Here is a 19,824-nt window from a genome sequence, read left to right as displayed (position 1 = left end):
GCAGCTAGAGAAGGCTTCTTCAAGACAAGGATGAAGTACAAGTATCCCAGGTGACTCGGAGTGGTCATTCTATGGGAAGAAGACAACACATACCCTAGGATAGAGGCATGTGAGCAAGCTGAGAGGCAGCTTGACTTCTAAATTATATTCCTGCCTTGCTGCACAGGCTAGACCTGCTCAGTCACCCTGAGTATCCCAGTTCCCAATCTTTCCCCTTGCACCGTAATACTGGGGTCAGCACGAAGGCTGGGGGACAGGGGAGCTATCAATTAGATGTAAAGGATTCTATCTCAAGAGACAGGATGATGAGTGGACGACATTTTCCATTACACCTGGTGGGCTGGCAGCACAAAACATCTCATCCAAAATAATCCACTTTTTGAAGAACCTGTGATAGCTTCTGTCTCAGCACCAAGCACACAGCATCTAAGAAGCAAACTGGCCTAGATGGACACGGATGGTTGCTTTCACCCCACCCACCCAGAATCAGGATATGAGTCCTCAAAACTATAATTTACAGTCTGGTCTTTGGGGCCAAAACAGGCACATGTCACACACACCAAGGGCTCGTCCATTGCTTGAGCTATCACACCAAGAAGGGCTTGCGTTTGGCCAGTGAAATCAAGGAGGGAGAAGGAAGGTATGTGATTGACGTACCTGCGCTTCCTGGCTTTCCGGTGACATTATTTGGTGGTAAAGGCTTTCTTCGTGGGGGCGTGGGTCTAGGTGGCAAGGGTGGGCGAAGAATGCCTGGGATTGTAGCTAGGAGATTATATTACAGATAAAGTGGTCATAAGGATTCACTCCATAAAAATCACGGATTTAAAAAAAATATAATGTTTGACAAGTAGCAGTTGGATGAGAGAGAATAGATTCTATAGAAAAGTGCCTGCAATACTTTCTGATATTCTTCTAAATTAGTGCTCGTAACGTACCCAGGGATAATGAAGCACATTTGTGTATGGGGAAAATATTCTCTAATTATAGATGAAAATATAGCAGTGCATCTGCCCTTTGAAAGGAAAAGTAGAACACAGATGTATAGAACTTATCATCTTTAGTTTCCTATATAGACTCAACAGTAGCATTTCTGCGTCTCATTATCTCCAATTACCTTTGATTTGCAGGCTACAATTCTTACACCATTTTAGCTTTGAGTTGGTAAAGCATATAATTTCTCCTTTAGTAGGTGTTCCACCCCATCCTCCAACTCTATTATTTAATTATAATTAAACAAGCACTTTCAGAACTTCTCAAAAGATTACAACAAAATAGCCCTGATGGCAGAAGCAATAAGCCTGTGGCCATGGAGAGCAGAGTCACCACACAAGGGCACCTGGCCAGGGAGCTGTAAGTGAGAGGCAAAGTTTCACATCCACTCTGCTCTCTCACCCACCCATGAGCCCTGGTGCAAGGCTGCCAGCCCCGAGGAAAGGAACGTTTTTCTAAATGGTTTGCCTGAAGGGCAAAGGGAAGAGACACCTTTTTATAATCTGCACAAAGGCGGACGAGGCTCGAGGTACCTGGAGCAGCCCACCTTAACCCAAATTTTCTTTTAAGTCTTGTGTTATAGCTTAAAAATTCATCTCTTTCTTTGCATAATATCTTGGTTTAAAAATCTTCAAGTAGGGGCTTCCCGGGTGGCGCAGTGGTTGAGAACCTGCCTGCCAATGCAGGGGACACGGGTTCCAGCCCTGGTCTGGGAAGGTCCCACATGCCGCGGAGCAACTAGGCCCGTGAGCCACAACTACTGAGCCTGCGCGTCTGGAGCCTGTGCTCCGCAACAAGAGAGGCCGCGATAGTGAGAGGCCCGCGCACCGCGATGAAGAGTGGCCCCTGCTCGCCGCAACTAGAGAAAGCCCTCGCACAGAAACGAAGACCCAACACAGCCAAAAATAAATAAATTAATCAAAAAAAAAAAAGTATATAAAAAAATCTTCAAGTAAAATTGACAATCCAGGAAAATGCCCTGTGGCTTTAAGTACTTCCTGGGACATTAGGAATTGTGCAGGTGCGTGCATGTGTGTGTGCATGTACTGCAGGGCGGGAGGGAGAGTGAGTGGTGACGATAGAATATAGATCTCTAACCCAGACATTAATACATCAGAGTAGATTTCACAGCATCCTTTTAAAAGCACAGAGTTCTTATTCAATGCAAAGATATTATCGCTTCATAATTTTGGCCTATTATATAGAGCACAGCCTCAAATTAGAAACATAAATCATTTCAGGCAAAAGGATATTATAATAAATTACACAAAAACAAAACTTGTATAGGATGAAAGCTAGAATCTACCGTTACGCTTCAGCATTTGTCCACCGTGGCCCCTCAGAACATTATCTAAAGTAATTATTAAATCAGTGCCTCGTTACAGGTTCTTATTAATATTCAATTTGTGCGTAAAGCACTTTTCATTTTCCCGAAGATAATATTTTGGTATGTTTATCTAGCAATACCCCGGTACTGTTAGCATGGTTCTGGTGCTTTGGGGACGGTGAGGATGTTACTTTTTTTTTGCTGCAGCACATGTCACTTGCAGTTACAAGTTTCGGAGCAGAGCTGAGTGAGGGAGTCAGCATTTTATTCCTTACCTGGTTTTTTTGTGGAGTGAGAAGAGTCCACTGACACATTTCTATCAGCACTGGATGGCAGTGGTGCTTGCTTGACCCCTGTGAGCAGAGAGGATGACAGAATAAATAGATAGCAAAAATGTGGTAAATATTCTTCACAGAAACTTTTTGTGCTCAGACAGTTTGATTGGCTTCTCCCATCTGCGTATAGGAAAAAACACTTAAAGCCCTACTGCATTCATTAGTTGTGATTTTTTTCTCTGAAGAGTTAGTGTTTGATTGCAGAACGTGGTTTTGCCTTAATTTTCTACGATGCCCACCCCGCACTGCCTGCCTGGGTGATATTGTTTTGCCAGGAGTAGTTCATCTACAGTGATTGGCTATTTTTTTGTTTGTTTGTTTTTTTGCCAATATTCATGGGCAAATTTTGTGGTTTTTAAAAAAATTTTCTCCAACTCCTCTACCTCAATGAAAACCCTTCAAATTCCAGTGTGTTTGGGTTTGTACTTAATGAATTGACTTTAAAAATATTTTTTGAGAGTTCTTGGCTAGAAGGCTGGTTAGGCCACAGACTGGATCTGTGCTTTTGAGATTTGTAAATTAGGCCTGGGCACGCCTAGAATTCCAAATTACTGTTTGGAAGAAACTGACCTGAAAATTACTTTGCGTGCTATTTTATCTCTTAAGTCCCTCAAACACAATCTGGTGCTAGGGTTTTGGGTAGCAATCCTAAGGGTAGAGGGAACCAATTTAGTTTTTGTCCTGCTTTTTAAAAATTATTATTCTTTTACATTATAAAATAATCTTCCCTGATGTGGCCGGCAGTCTTCATCAAGAAATAATAGGAACAGATGTTTTTTCGAATCTCAAAAGTAAATATTATCTTAGATATTATGGCTCATCCTAAAAAGAGAATCCATACTCTGAGGACCTGACTATAATTCACCGATTAAAAAATAAGAATAAACATTGAATTAATATACTAGTTAGTATATTAACAAGGACAAGCACAAGAACAACCCTGTTTTGAGTTCCAGGACTCTGTAGGGACATTATACACCCAGTCTCATTTAATGTGTAGGCAGATATATTAAGTATACAACAGAAGCTGATATTTTCACATTAATTTATGAAATTATTATAACTATAATGGGCATTAATCAGCATTATAATATTAACTTATTAGTATTATTAACAGATATAATAATAATTATGATTAACTTTAATTTATGAAACCTAATATTACAATCCCACACCCTCTGCTATTTGAATAAGAGATAACATATAAAATCAAGGTGAATGTTTGTATGTAGCCATGAATCAACTGCTGTTTATTTGTGGTAGGAAAAAAATGTTTCTGTGGTCACTGACTATTTTGTTGCTCATCCCACAGGCATTGTGAGAACAAATAGCTCATTAGTCTTCTTCCTGTGCCCTCCTCTTAGTGGTAATGGCGGTGGGAAATGACTCATTCGGGTGGTTACTCTGTCCATGGCTTAAGGGAATGCAAAGTGCTTTCATTTGTGTCTCTGGGATAACCTGGCTTGCTGAGATCTGATTTACCACTATTTTTCGAGGGTAAAACTGTATTATATCCTCTAGAAGCTTAGTAGGCTATGTGTGCCTTCAGTAGATCCTTCTTCATAGCCTTTCTCCAAATCTTTCCACCCTTAAAAAAAACAAAGTATTTTGATCCAGTACTGCACAAGCACCTTACATATTCATGATGTGATTTGATCCATACAACTCTTCTGGGTGGGAGATACCACCCGGGTCTCACAGATGAGGAAACCCAAGGCAAGGGGAGAGTAAGCACTTGCCCAAAGACTCACAGCTGAAGTGGAGGCATTCACACCCATGTGTGCCCAGCTTAAGCCCATCTCTTAAGCTATAATTGGGATAGTACAGAGTGCTTTTTCCTGTCATCTTCTTCTCTCTGTTAAAGAGAAAACCACAGGCCCAAAATGGCATCACCTGTGCTAAAGCCCATGATACCAAGCCTAGACTTAAAACCTGACTTAACTGCAGTTTTGACCTTCCCCAGAAATGTAATCTCAATCAACCAGTCTGGAATTCTCTGGTCAGCACCACACCCTTCATCCCCCAGAGGAAGAAGAGGCAATCTACATAAAACCCATGCAATTCCCTCCTACCCAAAAAGAAGTTGTCCTGGCCTAAAAATATTATTTTCTTTTCTATTGCTAATAGTTCCCTTGCCCCACCCTTCTTCCTATAAAAAAAAAACCTTCCATTTTGTACAGCCCTTCAGAGTGCCCTTCTGGGTGCTAGATGGGATGCTGCCTGATTCATAAATTGTTGAATAAAGCCAATTAAATCTTCAAATTTACTTGGTTGAATTTTGTTTTGTAACGCTTCTCTTACTCTTCACAATGACTCTGACTTTAGCCCTCAAGTCCTATACTTTTTCTTTTGGGTGGTTTGAAGTGCCACCACTGGGTAAGGGCTAAACAGCCATGGCTGGCAAGCATGTGTCATTCAGCCATGCCACTGGTGTGTGGGACTCAGAAATACAAGGATGACATGGTTTCCCAACCAGGCACATGCAAATCCAACAAGTCACAGGCTGGTGAAATGGAGATCTAGGAGAGAATACAAAAGTCTGCAGGATTACTTTATGAATAAGATCAAACATGTAAACATCCCTGGCCTCTTTTCCAGTTATGGGAGAAATCAGCAGAAATGAGCCATTTTCTGTCACTTTCTGTATAGGCAGAGATGGAAGCATCATACTGTTACGATTCTTATAGGTTAAGTACCCAAATCAATAGAATGTCAGCTGCTAAACTGGACTTTGTCCAGCCTTTAGAAACAGAGAAAAGTCAGTAGTGGATGAGAATGTTGGTAAGAACCCAGCAGAAGGCAGCTGTGGGACGCAGGGAAAGAGCATTGAACTGGGGACAGGAGACTGAACTCCAGTTCTGGCCTTGGTTCCACCTAGCTGTGGTTTGCATGTCAGCCAGGAGTAGTATGAGCACGGGACCTGGAGACCAGTGAACTTCTGTGGCCCTGAAATGAGGAGAGCAAATAAATGCCAAAGGTAGCAGAGAGGCAATGGGAGGGCAAAGGAGAAGCCAATAAGAGCTACTGCAGAGAAAGAATCCTCAGGAATTGGCAATCAGCCAGTCTGGCCCAGGCTGCAACCTGAATTCTTTTTCCCTCAGGCAGGATTAATCTACTGTTTTCTAAAGGGCAGAGTTGGCTCTGGAAGAACCAAGACTTCAGCTTCAGTGTGAACACCCATTGCCATATGGGACTTCTCCAAAAATATCTGGATTTACATAGTTCACTCTTTAGCAATTTATTGTCAAAAATGAAGTAAGGATTTGGGTATTTTTCACCATGGCAACAGAAACTTTGCAAACAAACACAGTAAACTGGGAATCAATTTCCAAATGTATCAGAGACTATTCCCTGTGACCAAAAGGAGTGGTATTTATGGATGATTGGTTTCCTCACCCTTGTCTCCAAATCTTAGCGCCTGGCTAAAAAGTCAGGGCTGAGGAGCCAGCAGACTGAAAGATTTCGCCACAGCTCAGACAGACACATTCCTCACCTTGGAGGGGTCTAGGTTCTGGTCGTCAGGCACACTCCGTGTGGGGTCAGTGAAGTGTGGATTCCTCATTAGGAGAAGACGGAGTAGAGAAAGGAGTTTGGGGTTCAGGTATCTAACATATCTGCCAAACCACATGTGCCAAGGTGGTTTGCAAACTACATTTTGCCTGGCACATAATGGGCTTTCAATAAATGTCAGTGGAATGAAAGAATCGTTGCACAACTCAGCAGCTTCCTTCCATAGGGAGAAAGTTGGAGAGATTGTCTAGCACAGAATGGGCAAATTTTTTCTGTCAAGGGTTCGACAGTAAATATTTTCAGCTCTGTGGGCCATACTGTCTCTGTCACAACTATTCAATTCTGCCACTGCATTGTGAAAGCAAGCCATGTTTCTATAGAACTTTATTTACAAAAAAAAAGGCAGTGAGCTGGGTTTGGTCTGTGGGATTGTACTTTGTGCAATCCCCTTGGTCTAGGGCATGCTGTTGCATCTCTGGAGTCAGATCTCAAGTTGGTTATAACATGTAGAACATATCAATTAAGCTGAGACACATCTCTGGAAACCCTGAAAAAGCAGACTGCTGGAAGAATGACCTACCTAAAATTTCATTCTCTGAAGGCTACTTTCTAACTTTAAGGTGGAGAAATATTTATACATATACATGTGAAATAAACATAAAGCAGGGTAAATATCTATAATGATGCTATAAATTAAGAAACTTGGCTCAAGATAAAGATTCCTGGGGTTTATGGAATCATTGCAAGAATTGTATAGAGGCCCAAAGAATCAAGGGCCATAGTTTTGAGGCCTCAGAATCTTTCTTTTTTAGTGTTCCAAAGCCACAACATTAAGTGGCCTAAGACCATGAAGAATATGTCCTATAAATCCTAAACACATCCTTTTATCAACTGATTTTTTTATATGTAAAATATCTGTGCTGAAAACTTCAGCAAGAAAGACTATAGGAAAATATATGTGAGATGGATAAGAAACATACATATTATGGGTGAAATGTCAAAGTCGGATAAGGAATCAGTTAACACAAAAATGGTGTCTCATTAAGACTCAATAGAGGTTAGAAGTGAGTATGAATGAGATAGTAGGACTGGGTCAGAGAAGAAAGAAAAGAAACTTGATGTGAATATCTGCATTTCTATAATATCAAGTTAGATCAAAACTATGCACAGTCTAAGTAAGGTGGACTCATGTAAGTCTACAACCTGAAGAGAACAGATTTAAAAACATTCTTTTTCTCAACAATTTCTCAAGACACTATTTCCCAGGCAAATACTTCAAGAGCTGTTAAATTTTTCTTTCATAATATGCTACACAATGGCATCTGTAATTTGCGATTTTTATACCATTACCTCTTTTCTTGCCTTATTGCTCTGGCTTAACACTCCACTCCTATTTTCAACGGAAGGGGTAAAAGTAGGAATCCTTGCTTATGTTCTTGATGTTAGAAGAAAAACATTTAAACTTTCACTGTGAAATAGGATGGTAGCTGTAGGTTTTTCACAGATGCCCTTTATCAGAGTGAGGAAAATTCCTTCTATTCCTAGTTTTCAGAGAGTTTCCATCATGAATGGTTTTTGAATTTTGTCTAATGGTTGATTTTTTTTTAATTTATTGAGATGATCATATGATGTTTTCCTTTGCTCTGTTAATGTGGTAAATTACACTAATTAGTTTGAATGTTAAGCCAATCTTGCATTCCTGAGGTAAATATCATTTGGTTGTTATATGTTGTGGTAGACAAGGAGATGTACGACCCATATGTCCAATCAAGGCTCTCTCAGCTGAGGCTGACCCTGAAGGATATGACAGTGGGATACTGTCTGTTGACTTCATTCCCTTCAGGTAGGCAGCAAGTCCTTCCCTGAAGGGGGATCCCAATAGACAGACATCAGAACATAGAACATGTGCAAAACATTTTGATTGGGGATGGTAGTGGAGCAAGGAAAGGGGAAACAATGAGCTCAGCTTTGTTTACCTGTGCCTATCAACCTATTTCTTTTCTTTTTTTAAAATAAATTTTATTTATTTATTTATTTTTGGCTGTGTTGGGTCTTCATTGCTGCGCGTGTGCTTTCTCTAGTTGCTGCGAGTGGGGGCTACTCTTCATTGTGATGTGTGGACTTCTCATTGAGGTGGCTTCTCTTGTTGTGGAGCACAGGCTCTAGGCATGCGGGCTTCAGTAGTTGTGTCACATGGGCTCAGTAGTTGTGGCTCGCATGCTCTAGAGTGCAGGCTCAGTAGTTGTGGCACACGGGCTTAGTTGCTCTGCGGCATGTGGGATCTTCCTGGACCAGGGCTTGAACTCATGTCTGCTGCGTTGGCAGGTGGATTCTTAACCACTGCACCACCAGGGAAGCCCCACATTTTACATTTAGATCTATGATCCACCTTGAGTTCCTTTTTGTTTAGGTAGAGGAGTTGTTTTTTTGTTTGTTTGTTTGGTTTTTGTTTTGTTTAGTGTTTTTGCATACAGATATCCAGTTTTTCCAGCACCATCTGTTGAAAACACTTTCATTTCTCTGTTGAACTGCCTTTGTACCTTTGCCCCACATCATTTCACCATAATTGTGTGAGTCTATTTGGTTGATGGTGCTGTTTAGATCTCTATTCTTGCTAATATCCTGTCTGCTCATTTTTTAAAAATTAATTAATTAATTAATTAATTTTTGGCTGCCTTGGGTCTTCATTGCTGTGCATAGGCTTTCTCTAGTCACCGCAAGGAGGGGCTACTCTGCAGTGTGGTGCGTGGGCTTCTCATTGTGATGGTGGCTTCTCTTTTTGCAGAGCATGGGCTCTAGGTGTGCAGGCTTTAGTAGTTGTGGCGTGCGGGCTCAGTAGTCCATCAATCTATTTCTACCAGCAACCAACTAATTAAACTGAAGAAGTCCTGGTAAGAGATCATCCTTTCAAAGCTAAGTAAGGTGAGTTATTACAAAGTTGACTTTATCTACACAAGAGGGTAACAGATGTCAGTTTGTATTACAAGTGGCTCTGGAAAAAATATTTATATTGCTGATAAACTAAAATATAATAATGCTCTGTTTTCCCTCCAAAAGACAGAATTTTCCTTGTGAGAATCAATGCATGATTATACTGAAGGTTAATGGCTTTCAAGTTTGATCATAGCTACTTGTTCTTTGTTTTGTTGACATAAATACTTTCTTCTATTTTTACTTAGGCAAACTCCAGGGAATTATTTTGAATATTAAGAAGGTGGCTCTGTTTAGAGCCAGACTGTTTACATCAATCTGAGACACTATGAACTGCCTAATCCCATTTGGGAAAAATAAAAGGAGCAGCTGAGCATAAATAGATATTGGAATGCTTTCTTGCTTTTCATGAGTCAGGAATTTATACTATCTGCCTCATTAATTGAAGGGAAGTGAATTCCTAGAACTTCAGATATTGTAATAACCGAGTACAAGAACACATACTTAAAAAAAAATCTAAATCGTTTTTAGACTGAATACACGCCTTCAGGTAGTATTCACATCTCTTTCTCATTAGGGAATAATTATGGGTTGATTTTTTATATACATATTAAATAAACTGTAATTTTTATGCTTTTTTACATAAGCAGGCACAAGATTTGCACTATTTAAAAAATATTTCAAGGGAACAATGCAATCCCATATTAAGGCATTTAATAACCACCATTTATCCACTTGGTGAGTTGAGTGTTTGAACTTTTATCAGATCATTGTCCTATTTATCTGTATGATGTCCCATAGACCAGACTGGATTAGGGCAATGTCATTGAATCAAACTGAATGATCTGGAAACACTGATATGCTTGTAACCAGGGTGATCATTTGCTAACTGCTCTTCTCATTTAAATGTCATATTCCAGGTGGCTAACAGATCTGAGTGTTTTAAAAAAATTTCAATGGTACTTGTGAAATTATAAACTGGAAAACGAACTGATAACAGTCTCAAAGACCAAACCTGTATATAGAAAGTGTTTTGAAATTAGGGAAACAGCTATTCTGATATTTTAATTCAATAATTCATACTCAGGATATTTTTAAGAATCAAGACTATATATTGTAGCTGTAGCTGATTTAGTGGACTAGGCTGAGAAAATTGAAAAACTATTTTTTAATCTTTTCAGAGACATTTGAAATTTTTTTGTTGTTGTTGAAATTTTGACTTCGGAATGAATCACAAGTTTCAATTCTATGAACTTCCAAAACTGGCTGTACTAACAAAACTGGTAAAAAAGGAATTGAAATGTGCATTCAACAAAGTCATAAAAATTGAATGAAAACATTTAGAGTTTAATAGGATCAAAAGGAAATAAATTTGTGATCATTACCTGTTCCCATTCCATTCCCTTTGGGCATTGTACTGGGTTTGGGTCTACTAGGTCTTGTAGTTGTCCTATTCAGAACTACAATAAAGTGGGAAATAAATAGTTTAGACATTTTTTAATTGAAAATTTGTAGCCAAGGAAAATAAAAGTTTCCAGAGAATTGGAAGTCATTTAACTGGGCAATAAAAATATGATGACTTACCAAAAACTATTGTTCAGAATATAGAAATCACAAGTCTGGTATAAAAATCATAGACTTGAATTTGAGACCTGAGTATGTACTCTGAGACTTGAAAAAATAGAGGGAATTTATATTTCTAAGTGGGAACTAGCTGGCTTCATTTATAAGCACTAGATACATTCCAAAATGGAACTGAAGAAAGATCAGGACTACATATGCCGAAAGAAAACCCAAAACTTGATGTGTATTTATTTGTCAAGGCCTCCTAACACATAAGTTGGTGGTCCTTTTGGAGGAGTCTCTAGGTACATATGCTCCCTCATAATCTTGGCCCAAGTCCACCGTTAAACACAGAACTATGATAAAACCATTGAAATTTCTCTCCTACTCTGTTGAGAGTCATAATATTATAAAAACATTGAAGTCAGCTGTTTTATCTTCCATTAAGCAGAGTTTTCAAGGAAAAGCACTAAGTGTATTGCGATTAAGAGAGTGAGTTCTGAAGCCAGACTGCTTGCCTTCGAATCCACTTCCTAGCCCTTCTTAAGCCTTAGCTTCCTCAGCCTTACCTCACAGGATGCATGGTTAGCACACCGTCACTGTTAGCCATTATTGTTACTGTTTCCTTATTTTGTAGAAAGGTTTAATATAACCAGCCACACGTTCAATTCTCAACAGTTATCATGATACAAAAATCACATGGAGTCGGAGGATTATTCCAAAAAATATGGGTTCCTCCATAAATCAAAGAAAAATGTATTTGTTCTTTCTTCCATGTGCCTGGAGAGATGTTCACTGGGAATGTTAGCTTATAAGCCATTTTTGTCATTTAGAACTTTAAAACTTCTTAGACTCACAGAGGAGAAAAGGGACAGAAGACACCAGAGTCTCTGGTCCAACTTGTACGTTAGCATAGGAGTGATTTATATGGACCCAATCAACCCCCAAGTTAACTTTTCACTAACAAGCTCCAGTGAGGGAGATCCTAAATCCTTTGGTGAGTTTAGTAGATTTAAAGTATTTTCTGGGAACTCCCTAGCAGTCCAGTGGTTAGGGCTCAGCACTTTCACTGCTGGGGCCCAAGTTCTATCCCTGGTAAGGGAACTAAGTTCCTGCAAGACGCATGTCGTGGTCAAAAATAAAAAAGTATTTTCCAGTTTATTATCACTTTACTTTGATGTTTACAACCTGTAAAATGTGTTTTGTTTTGTTTTTTTTAATCTGAAAGAATCAAGTAAAAATATTCTCCCAGAACAAGAGCCTTTTATAATGGAAGAGGTCTTTTCTTAAAAGATAACATTTGAAACATGTAATATATCATAGCTAATGCTAATGCTATCTCTATAACTGCCATGGAAAACTGAAGAAGGAGGGAAAAGTATGTGTGATTTATGCAAAAATACTATTTAAAAAATGCTTTTATATTTTTAAGCTTCCGTGGTGGTCTCTAAATCTGATTATCCTTAAAAGGCTCAGTCAAGTCTTGCCACTTCCATGGATTCATTATTTCCTCTCTACTTACCCACAAGGATCAGAATTTTGTATGTAATTTATTTCAGTTTAAGGATATATAGCCTTCATTTGGTATATTTGGCTGTTTCAATATTTTTTTTTTTTGGCAGTGCCATGCAGCATGTGGGATCCTAGTTGCCTGACCAGAGATTGAACCCATGCCCCCTGCAGTGGAAGTGTGGAGTTTTAACCACTGGACCGCCAGGGAATTCCTCAATACATTTTGTATCTTCTCAGATATGCTGATTATTTAGGTCATCAGAAAGAGAAACAACTTACCAGGTCTGATGTGTGGTTTGTCGGGTGTTCTGGGCTTCACAGGAGTTGTATACAATCTGTGTGGTGCTGAAACAGAGGAAACGTTTCACATTTAATAACCAGCACTCCTGAGCTCAATAAATGGAGATTTAGTACTCTACAGACCAACAACTTGTACACTTTGCATGGAAGTATAAAGAATATTCTTAAATCTCCAGGTATGCATTACAGCATTGATGCTAAAGGAAAATAAAGCAAGTGAAAATATTCATGACTGGAAATTAAAGATGCACATAGTCAAAGTGAGGTAGGTCATTGGTAATGTGTGTTAAGGATTAGTCATCATTTAGTCCATGTTTTTCAGGGGCATTTATTTCACCACATGGTTGCTTAATATGGTAAACATATAAGCCAACCATCTACCCCTCCATCTATCCATGTGTCTGTCCATCTGTCCATCAACCCATCCATCCATCCATCCATTCACATCTCTCAATTAGGAAGTCACTGTGAAACATTATTTTGCCAAAGAAGACAAATAATATTAAAGGCAGAAAGAAAAATATTTTTAGGTATGTAAGAAGAAAAGAGTAGAAACATGTGGTCTGTATCTAAATGTCTTAGCTCATGAACCCTGAAGTGAATAAATACTCACTTAGTGCCATCCATTAAAATTTTAGGGATGAGAGAAGATGACCTCTGGTGTCCTGCCCATCAAGAGAGGGTGAGCAAAGATCAAGAACTCAGACAGCCCTGGGACCAACATGCCACCTTGTTACTTCCTGCTCCTGTTATCCAGGGCCTGGCACAGTGAGGACCATTAATGAAGAGTTGTCAAATACATTAAAAAAATTAGTGACTATTGTAAGCAGGCAAATTCATGAGAAACTCAGCTGAAATATTTTTGCTCCCTAAGCTCTTAAAGTGTGCATCCATCCTGGGATGTGTCTATCCTTGCCTTCCCTCCTCTGCCACCCTTGACACACCATGTTGCCTCCTGCCACCAACTTTCTTGGTAATGCTTTAGCTAAGACTGGAAAAAATTTTCTTGCAAACTTTGTTAAGTAGATTATACCATTTCAGTGATTTTGTTCACATCTTGAATGGGTATTTATGTAACCATAAATCAGCAAATGCCTTGCCTACCACATTAAAAAAAATATACCTGCAAAACAGATTATAATGTAGCTCATTTATAAACTTCCAACGCGAAGACTGATGAGTAGAATTTTGCCATACTCAGGCCAAAACCAGCAGACACATACTGAAATTCTCTGTAGGTTTAATGTGGGCCTTTCAAAGTGTAATAACTAGAGTGAACAGAGGTACTGATTTATTTAAAAATAATCAATTCTCACATGCCCTAAAATGTGTGATGATGATTTGCAAATGTTTTTCTTCAATTTTCTTTGAGAGTGGTAGGATTCCCTGTCAGTTGAACATATTTCAGCTTTCTTGTTAATTTCTTCAATGTTAGATTGCTTTTGCTTAAAGAAATATAAGAATCATGGCTCTTATTAGTATCATTCTAGAACACATATGAATTTTAAAACTTTAGAAAAGAAACAGAGCAGAATACAGAAATAATCAGCACTACATTCATTATTTCAAAGCCACAGGATCAGAATTTTGGTTTTATTTTTTCTACAGTCTTTACTTAAATCTTGAAAGAACTTTTTATAAAGGAGCTGATATATAAATTATGTTTGGGCTGTGAGTTATTCACATAGCTCATCACCAGGTAACACATGGCCTTGAGAAAACTGCTTGAGGGTTTCAATTTTAAATTAAAAAAAAAAAAAAGACAATGGTGCATTGTGAGAATGTAACATTGTAAATAACATCTCCACATAGTTTTTGGTGACTAATAATAAAAATAATTTTAAAAGATGGCTTCATATCTAAAGAGTTTTATAAAAATCATTTAAAAAAAACACTAAAAATACTTGACAAAGATAACATCAAAAATAGACAAACAAGGATTATAGGAGAAATACCTTGAAGGACCTTTGTTTTGCCCAGTATAGGGAGAGGGGAAGAAGGGTACAACCTTCCCTGGGTGGCATAAGGATCAGGGGGCTGAAATAAGTAAAATAATCAAAATGGCCCCAGAATGCCTCTGGCCAAGTGGATTTCTACCATGGGTTGATACGAGAGGGGCAAAGGAGAGAAGCTTGAATAGGTCAGGGTTTAGGTTATAGCTGCAGGGAATTATCTCAGCAGACAAAGAAGCAAGAATGGCACAGAGAAAATGTGCCAGAGATCCTACTAGTAGGTTCATGCTGTAGGCTTTAGGCACTAAGTTTCTTTGGAGCACTTGGGCCCCACTGCTGAGGGCTTGGAGACCAAAAAGCCACAAGGTCCTGGTACATGCGTGGGTGGAGTATGAAGACCAAGAGAAACAATTTCACCCCTACAGCATCTCTCAAATTGTTGTGTGCTGTCTTGCGCATCTGATGCCTACTATTAGAAACAAAACACAACACAACAAAAATAATACAGTAGGTTGACCTCCTTGTCCATAGAGCTCAGGCACGCGTTTATGAGGGTTGGGTCAGAGGGTGACCCTAGGACACACAGTGTGCTGTTACTAAAGTTGACCCTATACTCCCAAGAAGTGTTACTGGCCTGGACCAGGTTGGAAATGCATTTCTGGTGAGCCCACTTTAAAGAGTCTTGGCATGAGTCTAGAAAAGTGTGAATCCCAGAGCTGCACAAGTTAGGCTCAAGCTAAGGATCCTCAGAACATAAGAAAGTAATTAAAATACAGTACATTATATAAATATGTTAAGACAATTCATAGAATGATATCAAATCCTGGATATACATCCAATCAACTGTGAAACTCATCTAATAAAACCATGTTCTAGAAGCAATTTGATAAAAATATTGATACTCCCATTAAAGTAAGAAAAAGCAAAAACAAGAAAAGAACAGGTCTATGATTTTTATCCTCAATTCTGAAATCTACAAAGCTTTAAAAAGCTGAAATCTTTTTCTCATTTGGCAATACAACCTGAGCTGAATAGAGTATTTACCCTGCTTATTGTAAATATTTATATGTTTTGCTGTAAAAACATCAATGTGTTTGATTATGAGAATCCAGCTATCTTCTTTCAAGCCAGACATTAAAGAGGTTTGCAAAAACATTAAAAAATAAACATATAAAAATCAGGATGTGGTATGGACATAATAGGATTGAACATCTGCTGTTAATGGCTGAAGCTATTAATGAGGGTATGGGAGGACTGTCATTATACTGGCTCCTTACTTCTGTGTATATTTTTTAAATAAATAAAAGTTAATAAGTAGAAAGGTAATAAAGTAAATAATAAAATAAACATTTAAACCATTATAAAAATTAAATGAAACAAGTTCAAAATATTTAGAAAATTTACAGGAACTGTCCTGTACCATAGAGAGTATTGTCAGTCATGTTTATTTAGAACAAGTACTGATCAGCTTATTATAAAATATACCTTAAAATTAGATTTATTTTATTATCATTTCCTCTTATTGCTTTGTTTCTTCCACAGATCTCCCTCCCCAATTATAACTGACAACTGAGTACAATAAATTTGTCTTACAACTCTTTAAAAAATTATTTGCTCTTGCTTTTTGGGCTTTCTCCCATATGCTAGAGGTAGACATGGGCAAAAGAGGGTGATTAAGGGGAAAAAAAGAAAAAAAAAAACACAAAAATACTAGAAATCTGCAACTGGTTACAATCCAAGTAGGACAGAAAGATATAAAAAGGAAAGACTACCGAGAGCATGAAGATGTGAGAGACAGCTCTGTGCAGGTGAGTTAACTTCCCAAAAAGTAGAAGGAAAAAATATAAGGAGACCCCAGAACAAAGCTTCTTGGATGTTTTAATATTAATTCATCATTACAAATTGATTGTTCTTGTTACTAGTTTCCTTTCTCAGGCCACAATACCAACACATTCATCAAGTTTGGGAGATGGGACAGAGGGAGAAAAAGAGAGAGAGAAAAGAGGAGGAGGAAGGAGAAGGAGGAAGGTAATAAAGATTCTTATTTATCAGATGTGGAAAATGAGGCAAAAGAAGGTCAAGCAAGGAAAAAAAATGGGAGCTCTCTTTCTTAGTCATCAGCATGAAGCAGTCAGCCATACATTCAAAAGCACAGCTCTAACTAAAGAAATTGTCTTTCCTACATTCAACTGGTATTCATACAAATATTCCTATTTGGCTGATGTCTTGTACTTATGAAATGAAAAAACTTAACTCACTGTGATGAAAAATTACATTCTTAAAAGAAAATTTTCTTCCTGCTTAAAAAAGAAGGAAAAGTTACTATCCAGAGGTGGGGAAATAGCATTACCCTGAGTTGTCTTTGCCAATTCAGTTGTTCGTGGAAACTTAGTTGTGAAGAGTTCTTGGGTGGATTGGTCTGTTTCTGCTGGGGGAAACACAGTAAGATGGATGGCTTTAAATGATTATCATTATGAATGGGTCAAAAAAAAAAAAAAAAAAAAGAAAAACCCTACTCTTTTCTAACCCGTACAGTGATAAAAGGGTAAATTGCATTAATAACTATGCCCAATAACCATCGTATGTCAAAGATAATGGTATATTTTAATAACTCTCATTTATTATATTTACTGTCTTCTTACACTATTATTTTAATGATTATTATAAGGATTTCAAAAGCTTTTAGTTCAGGACCATTGTTTCATGATACTGGACATGGCTATATTCTTGCATATGCCTCCTAACTGTCTTTATGTATTATTGCCTTCATGTTTCCTCCCTATTTCATGAGCTCCACAAATTATTTAGGTAAGCTGGAAAAAAAATAGATCATAGAAAATAATGTGTGTTCACACCATAGAAGAATAAACATCCTATTTATCTCATGTGAAAATCAAAGTTTGTTTATTGACATACCGGTGCATTATTCCTGACAAAATAAAAATAAGTATGGCAATACTCCCAGTCCCATATTATCTTGAAATCATTACAACATCATACCGACATAGCAAATTACACTGTTCACTTTGTTACATACTGGATCCAAGGAAATACTTGGTGCAAATAATATGTTGTCATCTTATTTTCTGCCTGTTTTATAATCTGAATTCTGCTCATAAGAGAGATTCTTGTGATAGTTGGCCCAGTAAACTGAGATACATTAAAAAAAAACAGGGAGTGGAATTTAGATAATTAGCACATCCAGCAGTGGTTCTTGATAAGTACTTTTGACTTTGCCATCATGGGTAATGTTGACTTTGAGGGCCTAGGTTACAACAGATGAGTATTTGGTAATTAGGATACATTTGCTCATTCAGTTTAAAATTTTTTCCTTTGAAAAGGATTCCATTTTAAAATGTGATCAGTAACTTCATTTCAGCAGACACACACAGAGGATGGGTTTATCTGAAAACGGATGAAGGGAGGAAAATAAAGCCACTGATTTAAACAGGCACGTGGGATATAGCATGGACAGGGCAGAGGAGCCAACAAACACAAGCTGGGAACTCTTGTTTTCCAGTTCATCTCCAGCCAAGTGTCAGGCAAAATGGGTTTTTCCACACAGTGAAGACATTGATGCTGAACTCTTCGAAAGCCTGGCCAGCTCATTCCAACCAACCTTACTGACTCATTCATGCATCTGTGTTCCTCCAGGCTGCCTGCGTGCTCATCAGATTAGTCTGGCTGCCATTCTCTACCCTGTGTCTCTTCCTTATCTGTCTTTAACCTGACAGAACCTTTCACACCTTTAACTTCAACTCTCATTCCAACTGGAAGACCCGGCATACATGTCACCTCCTCTGTGAAGCCTTCCCTGATACCCCCAGGTAGTTTCCTTGTTCAGCATGTTGCTCATTTCTCTATGAATTCATTGTATTGTATAACATGGGGGTGAATTCCAGGAGCTCTGGTGACTGAGTATGTGGGTTCCAATTTGGCTCTGACGTTAGCTGTATGGCTTAACCAGATTTTTAAATCTTTCTGTGCCTCAATTTTCTAAGCTGTAAAATGGGGCAAGTAATAGAAACTACCTCACAAAGTTGTTACGTGCCTTAAATTTAAAAATACGTGTAGAACACTGGGTAGCACAGAGGAAGCACAGCTACTGCTAAATCCTGTCTTCATATTAGATGGCGAGCTCTCCAGGGTAACCTTTAAAACAGTTTTATTTTGGAATTCCTATTGCTTGGCATTGCAGTTAGCCCCCAAAAGATATGCAAATAGTAGATGAAATTTTTCTTCCCAAATGCAGTTCCAAACATGGAAAAAGCCACAAAAGAGTATAGCATTGATATACTTTGGGAAGATTCTTTTTTAAAAAAATAATTGGAATTTTGTCAAGATGTTTCAAAATATTCTCATTTTACATTAGAAATCAGCATAAATATTAGAAGGACAAATATACAGTTAATGTAAAAGAATCAAGCGAAATGGGTATTTTTTTATAATGATAAAAAGAGACCCTCTGTTGTTTGGAAATCCATGAACACAAATGTACATATGGGTACTTTAAGGGCAATTCCTAAACTGTTAAGTCCTCATTGGACTGAAATATTAAAACAAAATTTACCCAGAATGGTTTGTAGTTCCTCTTGACTAGAACTTGGTGAAATCATAGGAATGAAATGGCTGCCTCGTGTCTCTAAAGGAGCTGAAAAGACAAGTACCAAGGTTGTCAATCTTTAGATTCAAAAGCCAGCACCCGGCCAGAATAATATTACATGAGATTCCTTTATTTGAAATAGAAAAACGGAAAACATTAAGTGAGTCAGGAAGAAGAAAGTTAAGTGTGCATAGAACATTCAGGAAGATGATTGTGGAACATTAGAATAATGGTTCTCAACAGTTTTTTCCACCAGGATAGATAATAAATGACTTTCAGTGCTTGACACGCTCTATGACCACATCTGGTTAAGATGGGTGTGGGTGAGACATGGTCCTTGGTCTGTCAGCTGCAGCTCTCCCATCCAAGAGAGCACACAGGATTACAACAGGAGAGAGAATATCATCACTGTAGCAAGCATCTGGAGTCTGCTCAAGTTTATTTTTAAAAATACACTGGTGGCAAACTTTAGTATTTTGACCAATATTAATAATAATTACTTGCCAGCATCTTCCACAGCATGCTAGTGGGTTATAACACCACAGCTGAGAACCACTAAACCAGCAGAAAAAGTTAACTAGGTGGGCATGAGTAAGATGGAATCATTATGAACACAGAGACAAATGAGCTAGGTGAGAATGGGCTCGGTAGTGAGCTGTCTTAAGTTGGTCTTCAGAGCAAATCTTTAGAACAGTGAAACCATTGCCTTTCTATTTTGGAAAGAGTCAAAATAATGAGAATGAAACATTGAAGAGGACTGAGGACAGATGATGTTTCAATGTGATCATTTGAGAAAGACCT

The 19,824-nt window shown here is 38.2% G+C and overlaps 1 protein-coding gene across 1 annotated transcript in view; it reads right to left on the bottom strand.

Annotated features, from left to right (window-relative positions):
• The window catches only part of ABI3BP (ABI family member 3 binding protein), a 113,553-nt gene that overhangs the window by 39,388 nt on the left and 54,341 nt on the right, over positions 1-19,824 (bottom strand). Inside the window, exons 39-44 of the mRNA XM_068545581.1 lie at positions 18,991-19,071; positions 16,771-16,848; positions 12,448-12,513; positions 10,479-10,553; positions 2,593-2,670; positions 658-750 (exon numbers count right to left, since the gene is read on the bottom strand). Coding sequence (XP_068401682.1) covers positions 658-750; positions 2,593-2,670; positions 10,479-10,553; positions 12,448-12,513; positions 16,771-16,848; positions 18,991-19,071 — 471 coding nt within the window. The remainder of the gene's footprint in view (positions 1-657; positions 751-2,592; positions 2,671-10,478; positions 10,554-12,447; positions 12,514-16,770; positions 16,849-18,990; positions 19,072-19,824) is intronic.

The sequence above is a fragment of the Eschrichtius robustus genome, chromosome 6 (genome assembly GCF_028021215.1).
Source record: "Eschrichtius robustus isolate mEscRob2 chromosome 6, mEscRob2.pri, whole genome shotgun sequence".
NCBI lineage: Eukaryota > Metazoa > Chordata > Mammalia > Artiodactyla > Eschrichtiidae > Eschrichtius > Eschrichtius robustus.
Note: the sequence above shows the minus strand (reverse complement) of the source record. Positions and strands in the feature narration are given on the sequence as shown.